Source organism: Syngnathus typhle, linkage group LG10 (assembly GCF_033458585.1).
Source record: "Syngnathus typhle isolate RoL2023-S1 ecotype Sweden linkage group LG10, RoL_Styp_1.0, whole genome shotgun sequence".
Lineage (NCBI taxonomy): Eukaryota > Metazoa > Chordata > Actinopteri > Syngnathiformes > Syngnathidae > Syngnathus > Syngnathus typhle.
This window is the reverse complement of record NC_083747.1, coordinates 5,272,672-5,289,901: the sequence shown is the minus strand read 5'-3', so window position 1 is coordinate 5,289,901 and position 17,230 is coordinate 5,272,672. Positions and strand designations below refer to the sequence as shown.

At 43.3% G+C, this 17,230-nt stretch overlaps 2 protein-coding genes across 6 annotated transcripts in view; one reads left to right on the top strand and one right to left on the bottom strand.

Moving 5' to 3' along the window:
- fhod3b (formin homology 2 domain containing 3b) overlaps nucleotides 1-9,094 on the top strand; it is a 59,118-nt gene extending 50,024 nt beyond the window's left edge. For 2 of the 3 annotated variants that reach the window (XM_061289279.1, XM_061289278.1), the window contains 12 exons: nucleotides 60-611; nucleotides 1,112-2,013; nucleotides 2,195-2,353; nucleotides 2,919-3,101; nucleotides 3,595-3,714; nucleotides 4,350-4,511; nucleotides 5,040-5,230; nucleotides 5,306-5,498; nucleotides 6,428-6,451; nucleotides 6,840-7,026; nucleotides 7,142-7,303; nucleotides 7,733-9,094. In XM_061289279.1, the coding sequence (XP_061145263.1) occupies nucleotides 60-611; nucleotides 1,112-2,013; nucleotides 2,195-2,353; nucleotides 2,919-3,101; nucleotides 3,595-3,714; nucleotides 4,350-4,511; nucleotides 5,040-5,230; nucleotides 5,306-5,498; nucleotides 6,428-6,451; nucleotides 6,840-7,026; nucleotides 7,142-7,303; nucleotides 7,733-7,815 (2,918 nt within the window). In that variant the 3' untranslated portion in view covers nucleotides 7,816-9,094. The remainder of the gene's footprint in view (nucleotides 1-59; nucleotides 612-1,111; nucleotides 2,014-2,194; nucleotides 2,354-2,918; nucleotides 3,102-3,594; nucleotides 3,715-4,349; nucleotides 4,512-5,039; nucleotides 5,231-5,305; nucleotides 5,499-6,427; nucleotides 6,452-6,839; nucleotides 7,027-7,141; nucleotides 7,304-7,732) is intronic. The other variant, XM_061289280.1, reaches the window with a different exon arrangement.
- Nucleotides 9,095-11,026: 1,932 nt separating this feature from the next.
- Nucleotides 11,027-16,637, bottom strand: rxrbb (retinoid x receptor, beta b). 3 transcript variants are annotated; one of them, XM_061288977.1, is made up of 12 exons: nucleotides 16,452-16,637; nucleotides 15,430-15,599; nucleotides 15,172-15,325; nucleotides 14,918-15,097; nucleotides 14,600-14,644; nucleotides 14,136-14,296; nucleotides 13,136-13,265; nucleotides 12,894-13,020; nucleotides 12,785-12,826; nucleotides 12,611-12,702; nucleotides 12,312-12,417; nucleotides 11,027-12,222 (listed from the first exon to the last, which is right to left on the bottom strand). In XM_061288977.1, exons 2-12 carry the CDS (start codon nucleotides 15,553-15,555, stop codon nucleotides 12,075-12,077), a joined length of 1,311 nt encoding a protein of 436 aa, XP_061144961.1. In that variant the 5' UTR covers nucleotides 15,556-15,599; nucleotides 16,452-16,637; the 3' UTR covers nucleotides 11,027-12,074. The 3 variants fall into 3 exon arrangements, with proteins under 3 accessions (XP_061144961.1, XP_061144962.1, XP_061144963.1); XM_061288978.1 differs by having other exon boundaries at nucleotides 14,609-14,644; XM_061288979.1 differs by lacking the exon at nucleotides 14,600-14,644 and having other exon boundaries at nucleotides 16,452-16,635.
- Nucleotides 16,638-17,230: the final 593 nt, after the last annotated feature.

Sequence of the window (17,230 nt, the reverse complement as noted above, 5' to 3'; positions counted from 1 at the left end):
AGCATCAGAGGTGCAAAGTTATCTGCACGCTTCTGAATGGTTTCTAAACTTTCTTGCAGGAACTGAATCCGTCCCAGCGTCAAAACACAACTCCCCAACAAGAACAAAAAGTCCAGCATTAACAGGATCAGAACTTTGTCCTTCACCTCCCTCACAACCAAATATGGCTGCAAAAGAGCCGCCAGCAGACACCAAGGATGTGAAGGACACTCGACCAGTTCAGAATGTGGTGGAAGAGCCAGAGGGGTGTGAAGAGGGAGGAGTGGGAAATGAAGAAGGCAAGCTTGAGGAGATAGAGCAGGAGTGTGAGACCGGGAGAGAAGTCGACGAGCAGGCGGACGTGGCTGATGAAGTGGAAGTAGCTGAGGAAGCACAGGCAGATAGTATTGACGTGGAAGTGGATGTAGAAGATGTTGAATTAGAGGAAGATTGCGAGAGGGTTCCGACCATAGAGAGGGATGTGGAGGAAAGTATAGTGCTGAGCGAGAAGGAGAGACAGAATGAGGAAGTGAACGAGAAGGACAACTGCTCGGCATCCAGCATCTCATCCACCAGCAGCACTCTGGAGAGGGAGGAACGTGAGGAGAAAGTAAAAAATGACATTGAAGCAGGTATTTCTTTCTTGCAGCGACAGTCTTTGAATAATCTATGTAGAGCAGGGATATGCGTTCAAGGACAACCTTTGAGACGGGTCGTTGTTAGATGAGGTTTAAAAATAATTGTAAAATACTTATAACTAAACGTGTATTAGTATTCATGTAAAATTGTATTTTGATTTTATATGGTATTTGATTATTTACAATAAATTGATTTAATGGCACGATTTAATTCAACAATCTATTTAGTATTCTAAATTAGATCTAAATAAGAACATAAATAAATAGAAACAAAACAAAAATAAATTAATTAATTGATAAATCATTATAAATTGCAGCCCTCAAAAGGGAAAAATGTACAAGTCAGTTTTTAATAAACTTATTTTAAGGGGGATAAGCAGCTAAATTAATGCAACAAATCTTACAAGACTAATGTAAATACTCAGTGATTAAAAGACAGCCTGATGTAGAACAAGTCAGTTTATGTGTTCATTTTGATCTTTTCCTCCCACCAGGCCAGTGGAGCCAGTGCATTGAAGTCTCGGAAGAGAACGACATCCTCAACAACAAGCGCTTCATGCTGGACATGCTCTACGCTCACACGTCCAACAAGAAAGATGACAACGGAGGAGGAGAGGCGGAAAAAGAAACGGAATGTAAATGTGAAAAGGACCCAGAGGTGGCTGACCCCTCTGTGGCCAGCTTGGCCAGCCGGATCTCCACACTGGAGGCTCACAGGCAGGCCAATGAAGAAAATGTGAAGAAAATGGAGGTGGACATTGTAGACAAGCAAAGCACTGTACGGGCTGTGGCTGGAAAATTCGGTGATTTGGTCAAAGGGCTGGCGTCTCTGACTGAAGCGGAGGCGTCAAAGGAGCCGCAGCACGCTCAGACTGACAACTCCGGCGGCATCCCGGCGGCCCAGAAGAAGGAATCGGACCAAATTTGGGACCAGCTCATGGCCGCACCCAGGGAGCTGCGCATCAAGGAAATGGATTTCACCGACTTGCGGGATGAGGATGACTTGGATATTTTAGTTATGGAAAGCGTGATGGGGTCTGGTGATCACGTCCCGCCGCCGCCGCCTCCTCCGCTGCGTAGTGCTGTTCTACCGCCACCCCCTCCCCTTTTTGGGTGCCCCCCGCCTCCTCCCATCCTTGGAAAAATGGTGCTCCCACCTCCCCCCTTCATGCCGCCGCCATCCCCTCAGCTGAATCGGGGTGACCTTCCTCTGTTCCTCAAGAAAAAGAAAACAATTCGACTCTTCTGGAAAGAGGTGCGCCCCATGGAGTGGCAGTGCAAGAGCCATAAGTTCTGTAAGGAATCCCTTTGGTCCAAATTAGAGCCACTTAAACTGGACACATCCAAGCTGGAGCAGCTCTTTGAGTCCAAATCCAAGGAGCTGCCTATTACCAAGGTACATACGATGGATGGATGGATGGATGGATGGATGGATGGATGGATGGATGGATGGATGGATGGATGGACGGACGGACGGACGGACGGACGGACGGACGGACGGACGGTTTAGACTTTGTGAAAAATGTATGAACCCTCTGTATGCGGTTTCGATCGCCGACTTGTGCCGTGTCTCACAGAAAGCAGCAGTTGATGGCAAACGTCAAGAAATCATCGTCCTGGACTCCAAGCGCAGCAACGCCATAAACATCGGTTTGACCGTCTTACCGCCTCCTCGCACCATCAAGACGGCCATCCTCAACTTTGATGAGTATGCGCTGAACAAAGAAGGCATCGAGGTAAGGATAAGAAACCCACGTGAAAATGTGAACTGTCTGGAGGAATGGCATCAAGTTCAACTGGCTGCAGAATAAGTGCGCTGGACTGACAAAAATTCACAATTGGATCTTTCATAAAAAAAGAATGAATTCACCTCGTGTTGTCTGTCCTTTGTCTTTCTCGCGGCGGGTATTTAATCACTTTGAATATTAAAATGTCCACCAGCACTTGAAAATGATGAGAGACATCAGTGGAGAACCATGAATTTTGTATCCCTTCAGTATTATGCAATAGAATGATCGCTCTCCAGAAGAAGTTGCTGTTCACCTTTTGCCTTTTGGAATTTTTTTTTTTTTCCTAAGCCAAATAAAAAGGTTGAAAGTTCACACGTCACACATATTTCTTGGAACTCTGGATACATCTTAAATAAATAGCGGTGGAAAACGTCAGGATCAATTTGTCTCCTCTGCCGCTCTATGATTTACTTCCAGACGAGTTATGCAAAAACAAGGCGATGAGGACTTGATAAACGATCCCCCCTGGAACTCTCTGTCCCCCTCTCTCTGTCATCTCATCTGCTCTCAGAAAATCCTGACCATGATCCCCACGGAGGAAGAGAAGCAGAAGATCCAAGAGGCTCAGCTGCTCAATCCCGAAATTCCCCTGGGCAGCGCTGAGCAGTTTCTCCTCATCCTCTCCTCCATCACCGAGCTGTCCGCCCGACTGCAGCTGTGGGCCTTCAAGATGGACTATGAGCTTACGGAGAAGGTCAGTGTCTGCGCTTGCTTTGATCACATGCACACGTTTAAATTCATCAATTTGAATTCAGCTTTTATTTCTAGAGCGGTATAACAAAGTCTTTTTATGTTATTGAGTCCAGGCACATATTTTGCCTTGAGGAGAATCAACCTATCACGATATGTTGTTGGCATAGATAGATAACTAAAAATAACATCTGAAACTTTTTCAAACATGGTTGGGACTCACTGGTGAAATGAATACCTCTGAGAAAGTGTCAATCAAAAGTGAGCATTATTATTTTTGTAAAGGCAGATTTGTTGCTATAGTTCTTCTTTCTAATTAGATTTCACCTGGCTTCGTATTGGAGCAGCATGGCCGAGATACGCTTAGCACAATAGAGAACTTCTGGGTTCAGATCTCGAGCCTTCGAGTTTGCACGTTCCCCCCGTGCCTATGCCCATGTACTTGTAAAAATGAATTGGGAAATATCAGGCTGATTGATGACTCTTGTGTTTTGTAGGAAGTTGCGGAGCCCCTGCAGGATCTTAAAGAAGGAATGGACCAATTGGAGAAGAACACAACTCTACGCTACATTTTGACCACGCTCTTAGCCATCGGCAACTTCCTTAATGGCACTAATGTGAGTAAACGTCATGTGCAAAAATTTCCAGCAATATTTAAAAGACTTAAGTAGGTCCCTTAGGAAGATGTTGACATGAATCAGCTTTTTTAAGTATCTGCACACTTTTTTTTTCTTTTTTTTTTAATTTGTCAGCAATGCCAGATGTGTGGGAAAGCTCAATAGACTTTTTTCTGAGAAGAAATAAATATTTGAGCGATTGTGTATTTTTCTGAAAGTTTGGTCGTGTGAGGAGTATTCTTCTATGAATGAGCAACAAACACGCAAGGGGAAAGTACAAGTCATCGACATCAAAAAAGCCAGCGCCCATAAATAATGTCTGGAATTTTTGTTTTTAGTTTGACATTTAAAGTTGGAAAGAGAACAAAGGAGAGAGTGTTTGCGTCTTTCATGCTATGTGCTGGTTTGAGCTCTCCGCTGTGGCCAGCACAGCAATCTGCCGGCCTGGAAGTAGATTGTGGTTCCTGATAATCACAACCTAATGAAGCTACAGATCATCTTGGCACGCTTTGAGAGTCTTTTTGTGTCTTTGCCAGAGAGGAAATGCGCTGCAATTTGGTGCCTTTTGATTGCCACCCCGCCCCCGTCCTTCCTTTTCCCCTCTCTTGAGTATTCTTGTTTGCTTGCTTGTCCAGGCCAAAGGCTTTGAGCTGAGTTACCTCGAGAAAGTCCCCGAGGTGAAGGACACGGTTCATAAGCAGTCCCTGCTGCACCACACCTGCGCCATCGTGGTGGAGAAGTTTCCGGATAGCTCCGATCTCTACTCGGAGATTGGGGCCATCACCCGGTTGACCAAGGTGGGAACGATTTAACTAGCGTTATCAAAATAATCGACAACTGACCGATTAAAAAATTAATCACCTCGTATTTTAAATCATATATATATTTTTTATTTAACTGAAGGTCATCAAAATCTGATTATAGCCTCTCAAAAGTGATGATTCTGATTCCTCTAGCCCTTCATGAAAAAAGAAGTCCTTCATCTTTGGTGTTTAATCAAAATAAGACATCTGCAAACATCTGCCTTTACTTTGTTAAAAGCATGGCCATCAATCTTGTGTGATAATGCTTAACTATTGTTTTTTCTAATCATTAAATAATACCACATTAACAAAAACAATTGTTTAATAAACTGTAATTGGGGAAAAAAAATTCAACATATTTTAACGCAAATATAATTGGATCTAATTACCTCGATGGAATAATTGATAGAATAATCGATACTAAAAATATTTGATCGTGACTGATTTCAACATCCAGCTAGCATTCTTATTCCAGGTGGCTACTTGTTTATCGATTGTTTTTATTTTAATTTTTTTGGCTAGGTGGACTTTGACCAACTTCAAGACAATCTGACTCAGATGGAGCGAAGGTGCAAAGCATCATGGGATCACCTCAAGGTCATTGCCAAACATGAGATGAAACCGGCGTTGAAGCAAAAAATGTCCGACTTCCTCAAAGACTGCGCGGAGAGGATTATCATTCTGAAAATCGTACACCGGAGGATCATCAACAGGTATGATTTTTTTTTTTTGTAATCCTGCTTGCCACTTTACATGTTTGTTTAATCTTTATCTTTACTTTCCTATAGGTTTCATGCCTTCCTGTTGTTCCTTGGCCATCCAATATACGGCGTCCGTGATGTCAGCATTCATCGCTTCAGTAAGATCCTGAGTGAATTTGCGCTGGAGTACCGCACAACCAGGGAGCGGGTGCTCCAGCAGAAACAGAAGAGGGCCAACCATCGTGAGAGGAACAAAACCAGAGGGAAATTGATAACAGATGTAAGTGAACAACGGACCAACCATATAATAAAGAAAAAAATGCTGATGTCATCAAAGACCAGCTCACAGGCCTCCCTTGGCCCTTTGTGGTCAAATTTCAAATCTGATATGTAGCTAGTCGTTTAAGTTACAAGAATAACAATGTCATGGAAGAAATTAAATTTGAAAAATGTCGGTCAGTGATTCTGACAGTGTTTAGGCCAGCAGACAAAGGCTTTGCTGGTTCTGACCTCCCACCACCGCTACATACATTTGTGATCACATCAGCAAGGTCTTCACATGTACCGTATTTTCCGGACTATAAGGCGCACCTAAAAACCTAAAATTTTCTGAAAAGCCAACAGTGCGCCTTATATATGGATCAATTGATGAATTTGTTGATCCATACTGGTTGTACACAGTGCTCTGCCAAAATGTTTCAGTACGTTATAGTACGAATAGTAAATTACAAGGTCTCATCGCTTCCCAGCATTACGGCAACCGTGGTCAGGGGCCGTCACTGAATAGCTGTTGTACCCGTGAAGCTATTTCATTTCAAAATAGGCTGCTCCGTTAATGTTTCGAGTAAATTTACGGATCGATATGGAAGGGAAACATTGGTAAGCAGTACCAATGCGTTACATCGGAATAAGTCTGTGTACATTCATGCTGTTCAAGCAGTAAGAGCCGCATCCACAAGAGCTGCTTTCCTAAAATAAAAATGATTTTGACAGACAGGAACACAAAAGAGATGATTCTATAGTATGTTGTATGTTCTTCTATTGCTGTAGGCCAAAGAAGATCAAAATATCATTTTTATCTCCATGTAGAGGTGAAGTCTCAGAAGACTCTAGCTGTTTTGTATTCCAAATATTAGTTACATAAGCAATGTTGTCAGTAGAAGTTCCCGCATGACATTTTACCGCATCCTCCCTCTCTCGTATTTGTAGAGCGACGACGAAGGTGACAGTGAGGTAGGGGCCCTGCTGCCTGCTACGGGCCGGATGAGAAATATTTTTGCTGTGACTAACATCCAAGACTTGAACTTAAGGTTGCATGGCAATGATGGGACCACAAATATATAACCAAAGATACATTGAATGGAAATGGAACCACTGTAGACCAATTTTTTGGGTGGACTAAAATAGTGATGCATAATTGTAACCACTGTTATCTAGCGAAAGAGTTTGTCTTATATTTTTCTACAAAAGAGTTATTTACAATGACTGCTGTGAACTGTGACTAAACAAATGACTCATAAAGCCTGAAAAGTGATGTCATCATGGATGAGAACATGTTTGACCAGAGAATAGCAGTGATTTGTTGATTCTCACCTTGGCCTGTACCCCCTATTTCCTGCAGAGCGGTAAATTCGGCGGCGCCCAGCCCGACACGCCCGAGAGCCAGCCTCATGGCATCCAGTACGCGCAGGACGCCGCCGAGCACGAGAACATGAAGGCCGTGCTGAAGGGCAACGTGCAGAGTGGAGACAGCGAGATCTCCACGGTGCCGGGCCTTCGCACTCGCACGCGGGTCGGCAGCACCAGAGGTGACTAATTGCAATTTCATCTTTTATTTTGTCACCAGTCACAAAACAGTACATAAATCCCACCGGGAAAAAAAAAAATCAATGTTATCATCTGCTCCAACTTTTGTGTTTTCAGCTCAAGTGCCGCCGTGGTGCATCGCCAACGACGACACCATCAACTGCACAGATGACACGGCCGACGAGATCATGGAGCGGATCGTACGCTCGGCCACTCAGGGGCCGGGTCCGAGGACGCAACCCCGTGAGAGGCGGCGCTCCAGAGTCAATCGCAAATCATGTGAGTCATTTTTGAAGTTCATGGCACCTTAACACTTTTGTAGCTAAATATAGGACAATGAAATGAACTGATTCACTGAATTGCACAGTTACCGAAATAAAAATGTAGCAACCAGCAGTAAAGTTGAATACAACTGAACTTCACATAGGCAGTGATTCTTTCATGCACCACTAGAGGGAGCATTCATACTATTAGTGCTACATTGTTTGTTTTTTGTTGTTTGTTTTTATTGTTTTTTATTCTTTAAATCATGTTTGAAATAAAGATTCATTCATTCATACATGTGCTACATTGATACCACATAATCCTCAATAAATGTGAATAAAACAATCCTGTAATGTATTTGTACAGTATTTTATCTTATCAATATTTTTTAGGTTCAATTCTCCTTTTTCTAATCATGTCCACTTTATGTTGTGCTTTGTGAAGTGAGGAGGACACTGAAGAGCGGTTTGACATCCGAGGAGGCCAACCTCCTGGGCTTGTCCGATGGTCCTGACATGCAGGTGTGAACAGGATTGGAGGACGCACGTTCGACGCCTCGCTCCCGTGCCAACATGGATGACTCATTTGCGCCTTCGTGAGAAGACCAGGCTGAGCGCCGCATTGAGACCACTGAGCTTGGCTTCGGCACTCCTCCAGCGCTTGATGTCTTCAAACACCCCAAAGCACCTCTGTGTGTTTGTGATCTCTGGTGGTTCGAGTGAGAGAAATCCAAAGATGTCACCTGCGTGTGTACAATTACTACTGTGCTACTAACGCCTTGCGCTCCAGAAGGTGATCCACCGGCCATCAATTAATGTGAAACACTTGACGAAAAGATGAACACATTAGAACCCAATTTAATCAAGCAGGTTGAGGAACAAAATAGGTAAGTTGCTCAGCAGCATGTGGCGCGCATGTTGTCCCAGCTGTACATTTTAGTGCCTTTCTTGAGACACTTATTTATTAAGGAGAGATTTTCAGGGACATCCTAATCAAATGAGGACCGAGCACGAGCCGCGGTGATTTCTAAACGGTGTTCGGATCGACTCGTAATGAAGCTAGTGTATTTATTATGACAACTCTCTCCCGTCGCCTTACATGTCTGTTGACGTGAAAGTGAAAAGTATGGAAAAAAAAAAAAAAAAGACATCTCCCTTCGACTGGCAGCATTGGAGATTCTGTTACAGGTACTCCTCTCTTTAAAATGAATGTGAAAATCATCACTTAATGTTTCTTAACATCTATGTCAAAGTGATGTAAAAAGGGAAGGTATTTTTGAATTAACTAAAGTAGGCCAGTTTATCTAACCCGCTATAATCTTCGAAGCATTTTTCCCCTCCCGACATTTACAAGTCCCGGTTTGCTATTTAGAATGGGAGCATAGCCATTGAAAGCAAACACCAGCAGTAGATTTCCGTGAACTCTGTTCAGCACCTTAGATTTCAAGTGTAGCATCTACCTTCCTTCCTTATGACAAAAGGGTTTTTTTTTTAAAGAAAAAAACAAAAAACAAGCATACATGTGTAAAGTTAAGATATAGGGCCAGTGATGTAAAATGTCTTTTTGCTCCATTTGTAGAATAGTGTATTATAGAGTAAAAGCAGTATTATAAATGTAATTTAAAAGTTTGAAAGAGTTCATTCTGCAAGTTATGGTTTGAAATGAACGCTGGTTCTGTGCTCTGGACACTTGACTGCTTTGATATCATTGCACTAAACTGCTACACACACACACACACAAGCAAGGCTTCACATGCAGCCAAAAACAAAATGTTAATATTTACAATTAAAATGCTTGTGAAAAGTTTCCCGGCTATCCGAGTCTTGTTTCAAAGACAGACGTGGGACAAGGAGTCACAAACTGAAGTCATGTTTATTTTTAGTTCACACAATCCATGCGTCAAATAGCGCCCCAAGGGGGGCGCGCCCCACTATTTGAGAAGCACTGGCCTAGGTGACTGATTCACAATTTGGTTTTGTCTGATATCAGAGATTAAATAAAGAAAACCAACTGGCTGATTGATTTGTTTTAATTGAGAGGAAAAAAAAAACAGCAAAAGCATTTCACTAGCTGACCAGGAGATGGCGACAGCGTGGCATCTGAAGACCATGGATTGTTTGTTCTGCTATAGCCTAGGTGACTGATTCACAATTTGGTTTTGTCTGATATCAGATATTAAATAAAGAAAGCCAACTGGCTGATTGATTTGTTTTAATTGAGAGGGAAAAAAAACAGCAAAAGCATTTCACTAGCTGACCAGGAGATGGCGACAGCGTGGCATCTGAAGACCATGGATTGTTTGTTCTGCTATAGCCTAGGTGACTGATTCACAATTTGGTTTTGTCTGATAATAGATATTAAATAAAGAAAACCAACTGGCTAATTGATTTGTTTTAATTGAGAGAAAAAAAAACATCAGCAAAAGCATTTCACTAACTGACCAGGAGATGGCGACAGCGCGGCATCTGAAGACCATGGATCGTTCTGCTATGCCGGTTTAAAAAAAAAAAAAAAAACGTAATTAGCTAGGGGTCAAAGGTCAAAGTTTACGGTTCAAAGTTCACCCAGGGGTCAAAGGTCGGTTCAAAGTTCACGGGGTCATGTGCACATTTTCGATTTTTAACTAGAGTTCAAAGTTAAGGGTTCAAAGGTCACCCAGGGGTCACCACGGGGTCACCACGGGGTCACCACGGGGTCACCAGGGGTCACCAGGGGTCACCGCGGGGTCACCGCGGGTTCAAAGTTCAGGGTTCACTTTTTTTTTTTTTTTTTTTTTTTTTTTTTTTTAGGTTGACCTTTATTTAATTAACCCAGTGCTTCTCAATTATTTTCTGTTACGCCCCCCCCTAGCAAGAAGAAAACTATTCGCGCCCCCCCTCCCCACCGTGACTATCCTAACTTGTCTTGTAAGTCGTAAAATGTTGCACTGTCGCAAACGTGACAGAAGTAACAATGAGAGCGCCACTGCCCCCTGCTGTAGTAAACGCGCAATTACACTTTATTCTAGTACTGCCAAAAAAAAAAGCCTGTTCCCCAGGGTCACACGCGCCCCCCCAGGAATAGCACTGCGCCCCGCAAGGGGGGCGCGCCCCACTATTTGAGAAGCACTGACTTAATGTTTCTTAACATCTATGTCAAAGTGATGTAAAAAGGGAAGGTATTTTTGAATTAACTAAAGTAGGCCAGTTTATCTAACCCGCTATAATCTTCTAAGCATTTTTCCCCTCCCAACATTTACAAGTCCCGGTTTGCTATTTAGAATGGGAGCATAGCCATTGAAAGCAAACACCAGCAGTAGATTTCCGTGAACTCTGTTCAGCACCTTAGATTTCAAGTGTAGCATCTACCTTCCTTCCTTATGACAAAAGGGTTTTTTTTTAAAGAAAAAAACAAAAAACAAGCATACATGTGTAAAGTTAAGATATAGGGCCAGTGATGTAAAATGTCTTTTTGCTCCATTTGTAGAATAGTGTATTATAGAGTAAAAGCAGTATTATAAATGTAATTTAAAAGTTTGAAAGAGTTCATTCTGCAAGTTATGGTTTGAAATGAACGCTGATTCTGTGCTCTGGACACTTGACTGCTTTGATATCATTGCACTAAACTGCTACACACACACACACAAGCAAGGCTTCACATGCAGCCAAAAACAAAATGGTAATATTTACAATTAAAATGCTTGTGAAAAGTTTCCCGGCTATCCGAGTCTTGTTTCAAAGACAGACGTGGGACAAGGAGTCACAAACTGAAGTCATGTTTATTTTTAGTTCACACAATCCATGCGTCAATGAGCACATGGAGGTCAAGTTGATCAATGACTTAAGGTGCTCGGGACCTAATGTGACAACTTTGCTTTGAATAAACTGCAGAGACAGTACAATGGACAGGACAGCTACCTAGCAAGGAAAGAAGGATGGAAATACAATGGAGCATAAAATGATTCAAAAAAAAAAAAGCTGAAACATTGTCAGCAAATCCAGTGCAACCCAACACATGTTCTGCTATCTGAAAACAGAGAAAATAATAAAAAACAAGGGCACGGGTTAAAAATGATATACTTTGCATCTCCTGATCATAATTGAAATTAACACACATTTTCCCTGAACATTTACTTTTGCACAGTACCTCAGAATTGTATAAATTACAAAATGGAATATTCCCTTTCCATCAGACATGATTTACTTGGTAAAACCCCTGAATGAGTGAAAGGCAGAAAGCACTTGAACATTTTATATTGCTACATTTATAGAAAAAAAAAAAAAAAAAGCTCATGTTTGCATATCCTCTTAGGTGTGGGGGTTCTCAAACCAATAAAATTGCATTTTCTCAGCAATAGCACCAAATAAGACATGGCTCCAACAGTCAGCTGGCAGCTTTTAGAAAGTCAAGTGATTGGCCTCAGAAAAGGGCAAAGTCGTAAACAAGTCTAAATGGAGGGCAGACATTTTTGTCTCTGCTAAGATTTCATCTTGTGGAATAGATCCAGGTTGACTAGAAAGGATTAAAAAGAAGACTATGTCTTCCACACATGCTCCCGCTTAAAAATAGATCGACTTAAGCAGTGTGTACAAAGCTCATATAAAATGGTATATAGCCTGTAGGGGGGAGGGGGGAAGGGGGGAGTACTTCTTTCGACATGCAGCACCAGCCTGCCTGTTTGGTCTAAAAAGAGCAAAATGTGTGCAGCACTAAAACAAAAATGGACAGGAAGTGGAACCCAGATAGCAGTGAGACAAGCGGACAAATGTTTCCAAGTTAAAGTGCCACTCCAGTCTGCACGCTCCTTCTAGGCCAGCTGATGAGGAGCTTCAAGCATTTCCATGAGGAAAGTGTCAATGGGCGTGTCGCCGATCAGCTTGAAGAAGAACAGGTGCTCCAAGCACTTCAGGCCGATGGAGCGCAGCGCGGGCAGGCGAAGGAGCAGCTTGGCGAACCTGGCACACGACGCGCGCCTGTCAAGCGCCTGCTGCCGCTTTGTCTTGGAACGGGTCCAAGGAAGAAGAAAAACGGGAAGCCCACATACCTGCCCTGTTGCTCAGGGTACTTGTGTTTGCAGTAGGCCTCCAGCGAGGCGTAGACCTTCTCCCGGAGCAGCTCCACCTCCCCCGTGTTGGACAGACCTTTAGCATCTGCAGCAAAACAACACATTCAACTCTGAGGAGGAGTTCTCTCATTGTGAGTGGAAATGCAGCATGCTCGGCGGTTTAACGCGGTTTCTTCTGGACTTGAGATAAGTGGTTTGAGGCAGTTAGACGTTTGTCCAAGTGGCGTCACCAAATTCTGCAGGCAGACTTGGTAACAAGATGCCACTGGCGGGCTCACCAGGGTTGAAGAGGACGATGGCGCGAAGGCAGCCCAGCTCCGTCTTGTCCATTTGCATATCTCTCATCTTGTTGACAAGCTCGGTGAGAACCCTGAAGGACGACGACAAGGCTTTCAAAATGTGCAATACGGTCAAGTTTTGTTAAAAAAGATCGAACCAAAATGTCATGTTACCTGTCAAATATGGCACCAACCTCCGCACTTTGCACGCTCTCCCTGTGTTCAAACAAGCACTTTTACAATGAGGACCTTTGTGCAAATTGACAAGTCTAAGTGGCCAAACCTGTCAAAGATGGCTCCAACCCCTGCGCTGTGAGCGCCATCGCGCTGCAGCTCTGAGGTGAGCAGGACGCCGTCCTTCAGGGCAATGGAGCGGTGGGAGAAGGAGGCAATGAGAAGCTCGTTCCAACCTGGCAACACCGGTGTTAGGGTTACATGAAGCTCATTAAGAATACAGTGAACCCCCTCCCATTAACCAGCCTCTGGATTTTTATTTCTCTCTAAAATGTGTAAGAGATGAGGCACCTGCACGCAGAAGGATGACCTGGTCATCAAGGGGCAGCTCACAAAAGTGAGGGATTCTCTTGGCCCATTCCACCAGGGCGAAAAGCTGCTTGTCGGCGGTCTGGCAGATGTTGGTGACCGCGTCATGGGGCTGGAACACACACTGCTGCGTCAACTTGGGCACTTTGCAAGTTTCGCATGCAAACAACAAAACCGACAAAATCTGTTAAGTGGCCCTTGGTAAAGAAACAACGCTCATGTGGCCTACACTTGAACCAGAGTTGTTGAACTTCGTGAAGCTCAGACAAATAATTTACTCTATTTTGAAATGACGATGTAACATAAAATGTGAAGAGCTGTGAATACTTTCCCGATGTGCTCTCGGCTAGTCCTAAATTAAAAAAAAACACCTGTGCAATAATGAAGGTTTAATGAAGGACTAAATTATTTCAAATATAATCAATCTTGATAAAGTTAGACCAGAGTCACAGAACAGATTGCGGAGTTGATAGTAGCCTGCAACTGCTGTTCATGCGCCATTGAATTCAACTTGCGCATTGGAACACCAGTTTAGCTTTACACTGGCAAAGAGCCAAAGCAGAGCTACACGTCTTTCTCCAAAGCTCCATGTGACATAAGGTCGCTGGCTTCCTGCCATTAAAAGGGCGGTTGAATGTTCATAGCAGGCCTCCAATGAATGACGTAATAACCCCCCCCCCCCCCCCCCCCCCCAAGCTCTGGACAGACAAAGGCTTGCTGCTCGTCTGGCACCAATTAATAGGGTGCTCCAAGTGGGTGCTTGTGCAGCAGACGAAATGTCAATCGACTGGTGGTAAACTTTGGCTTGAGTTTCAAAATGGCTGTGCACCAGATGAGTAGGCTCACGTCATCAAACGCTGTTTATATGTCAAGCTAAAATAGTGGTGGGGGTTTTTCTCTTTGCTTTGCTCAGGCTGTTTCCAGAAAAACATACAAACAAAACGGCGTCATTTTTCTGCATGGTGTAACAACGCAAACTCACAGAGTTGCCCGCAGAGCCTCCGTCAGAGTGGAGCTCAGTCTTCAGCTCCACCGCAGTCTCCGCCTCCAAGATCTTCTCCACCGGCATCTCCTCATTAATGCCCATGCTGAACTCCAGCTCGCCTTCCCGCTCACGGTTCCTCTGGCGCTCTTCCTGAACCGCTGCATCACACAAGGGAGGAAAGAGTGGTCAGTATTAAGACAAAACTTATTTGAAATATTTTCTCTTGGTTAGTTACTATTTTTGTTTTAAATTTTAATTGAGCCAGGAATAAACTTTTTTCTTTTTTTCTTTAACATTTTAGTGAAAGTCATCCAGTATTGACTTGGCACTTGCATTGCATTTGGTAAGATGGGGAAAGCAGCCGCAAGGTTCATTACAAAAATGCTTTACGCGTTGGAGAAAACATTAAATCTAAGACACATTACAGTACAAATAGCAGCTTGAAAATATCAATGCCATACTCATCCAACCCTCATCTTTTCCATCTTCTTTCATCCACCTTACCACTATTGAAAGATGGAGAAAGGGGAGAGTTGGGAAAATGAAGGGGGAAAACAGAGGTTAGATATTTAAACCCAACCTGATGCATTTTTGTCTCTACTACATTTCTAGACTATTTTAAGCCCTACTACCAAGAAACTAAAGAGTGATTAAGCAGTGTAGGGCACTTTGCATCATGGTGCTTTCCCCCTTCTTTTGCTGCTTGGTTATTTTGTGCTCTTGTTTGTTTGGTTTTGGTTACTTTGAGAGACGCGTTTTGCAATTCGAAACTTGCATACCTTCCCTCTTCATGCCCATGGCCAGGCACTTCTGGTAACGGCAGTACTGGCAGCGGTTGCGCTGGCGTTTGTCCACCAGGCACTCCTTGTTGTCCCTGCACGTGTAGCTCAAGTCTTTGCGGACCGTCCTCTTGAAAAAACCTTTGCAGCCCTCGCAGCTGTAGACGCCGTAGTGCTTTCCTAGTGCACAAGAACCACGGGCATGATGAGAGAAACTCGTTCTTGCCTTTCAAATGGGACGGTCATTCACTCACCAGATGAACGGTCTCCACAAATGACGCACAGGCGCTTCTGAGACAACATGATTCCCGGACTGTGCGCGGACATGGGCCTTAAGCCGAACGGAGGCTTGACGTCCTCAGAGTTGCTGATTGAATGCATCCCTGACATGGCGCCGGAAGCTGAGAGCTGGACAGAATCACAGAGACAATTAACATGTGGTGTAATGGGGGCTGGCACCGCCCAAAATACTTCCAGGCCAAAATAGCAGCACGTTAGTAATCTCAGTTTACCTGACTGTGGCTGATGGGTCCAAATCCCAGAGAGGGCGAGACCATTGGAGAGTTGATAGCAAACGGAGATCCAATGACATTGGTGGGGCTGTTAGGTGCCGAGCTGTTAGGTTGCTGGGAAGACATTGCTCTTGTAACACAGGATGGAGTCCCGCCAGATGGATATCAGTCTGAGGATGACAATTAGATGTGTGCAGTTATTAGTCTTGCATCATTTTTATGACCACTTGCGTAAAGAGTTCTAACACAGGCGCTGTGTCCAACATTTTGCCTTTACAGAGTTATGGCTATCTTGCATCATCATCTTGAAAGAACATTTTATTCTAAGAGTCTAATGTTTTTGTTATGTCAATTGCATGAGGGTCATGCAGATTAGGAACAGCGCACAATGTGACAATTCTAAGCTTTTAAATGTGGTATATGTTATATATTCGTGGATATGATATGATCATGAAGGTAATCGGGGTACATAAACTAACAGAGTTTGTGAGTGATCCCAAACTCGTATTGTTGGGAGTTGGCAATGTTACCACGTTTGCTGGAGAAATGCTGCTCGCCAACAAACACATTATCGTTGCCCGGCGTTCGTCCATTCAATGCTAACCGTGAAATTAAACTAAAATCAAATAAAACGTCTCTCGATGCACATAATACAGAATGGTTCGTCTTTGATTAAGCCATTATGAAGTTAAGAGTATGAACAGTCTATCGATTGGACGCACAAGCCTTTAGCTAGTAACATTAGCCGGCTAACATTAGCAACAAACCTGGTTCGGATTGTACGTGACTCAAATTAATTAAAATCTATTCGTTTAATACAAACCTCCCTACGAAAACCTCGATTGTCTATAAGAATCTCTTAGATTCGGTGTCTGCGTCGTAATTTAATCCACTTAGCGAAGCTTCGCAACGATTAAGGCCAACAGCTAGCGTGGCCACCATTAGCCTAGCGCTAATTTACATGGTGGAGCGAGTGAGATAATGGCAACGAACGAGTTTGTTCGCAGGTCCGGGGAACTCACCAAACACAAAATCGAAGCATTGTTGGATAGCTCGACTCTGTGTCTTGATCGAGCTTCCCGGGGAGAGCCAACAGACAGCAAGGCCGCCGCTCAAAGCCAGTTGCCTTCAACTTGACGCTGCTGTTGTTTACTGGCCATGATGGCTCAGTGCCAGCTCCACCGGAGCCAAAATGTCTCCCGGGACCACCCAGTAGCGCGGTCACGTGACAGCGGCGCACAAGGTGAGCTGGTGGGAGGCGGGGGTCCTTGTCCTGTATTAATTAGGCCAGAGGTCCCCAACTTTTTTTTTTGCGCCTCGAAACCGGTTACGTGTCAGAAATATTTTCACGGACCGGCCTTTATATAAATAAATAATACATTTATATAAACAAATATTACATTTATAATAAATATATAAATACGATGAAATAAAATGATACGACTGGCATAAAAGCAACTATAAACGCCATATTTTTCTATTAATTATTTATGTATTTATTTATAGTAATTGTTTATTATTTATTACATTTTATTAATAAAACTCACCATTACATTGAATTAGTGCAGTGGTTCTTAACCTTTTTCCTTGTTCGCACCCCATTCAATTCACCAACCAGTTCTCGCACCCCTAACCCTAAATAATTATTATAATAATAATTGGTTTACTTTACAGCTATAAGTCTTAATTCGCATTATCCCTAATGCCAATTAACACAATGACTTCTTGATTTCCAGAATTTTTCAATTTTTCCGGTTACCCCACCATTATCCCCGAAAATTTGTAAATTTCCCCCAGGGTA

Coding starts and splice junctions, on each gene's coding strand:
- rxrbb (XM_061288977.1), bottom strand. CDS start 15,555: ATGTCTTCCCAGCAACCTAACAGCTCGGCACCTAACAGCCCCACCAAT. Junction 14,645..14,917: donor CATGGGCATGAAGAGGGAAG/GTATGCAAGTTT, acceptor ATCTTTCAATAG/TGGTAAGGTGGATGAAAGAA. Junction 12,827..12,893: donor GTTGGAGCCATCTTTGACAG/GTTTGGCCACTT, acceptor GTTTGAACACAG/GGAGAGCGTGCAAAGTGCGG.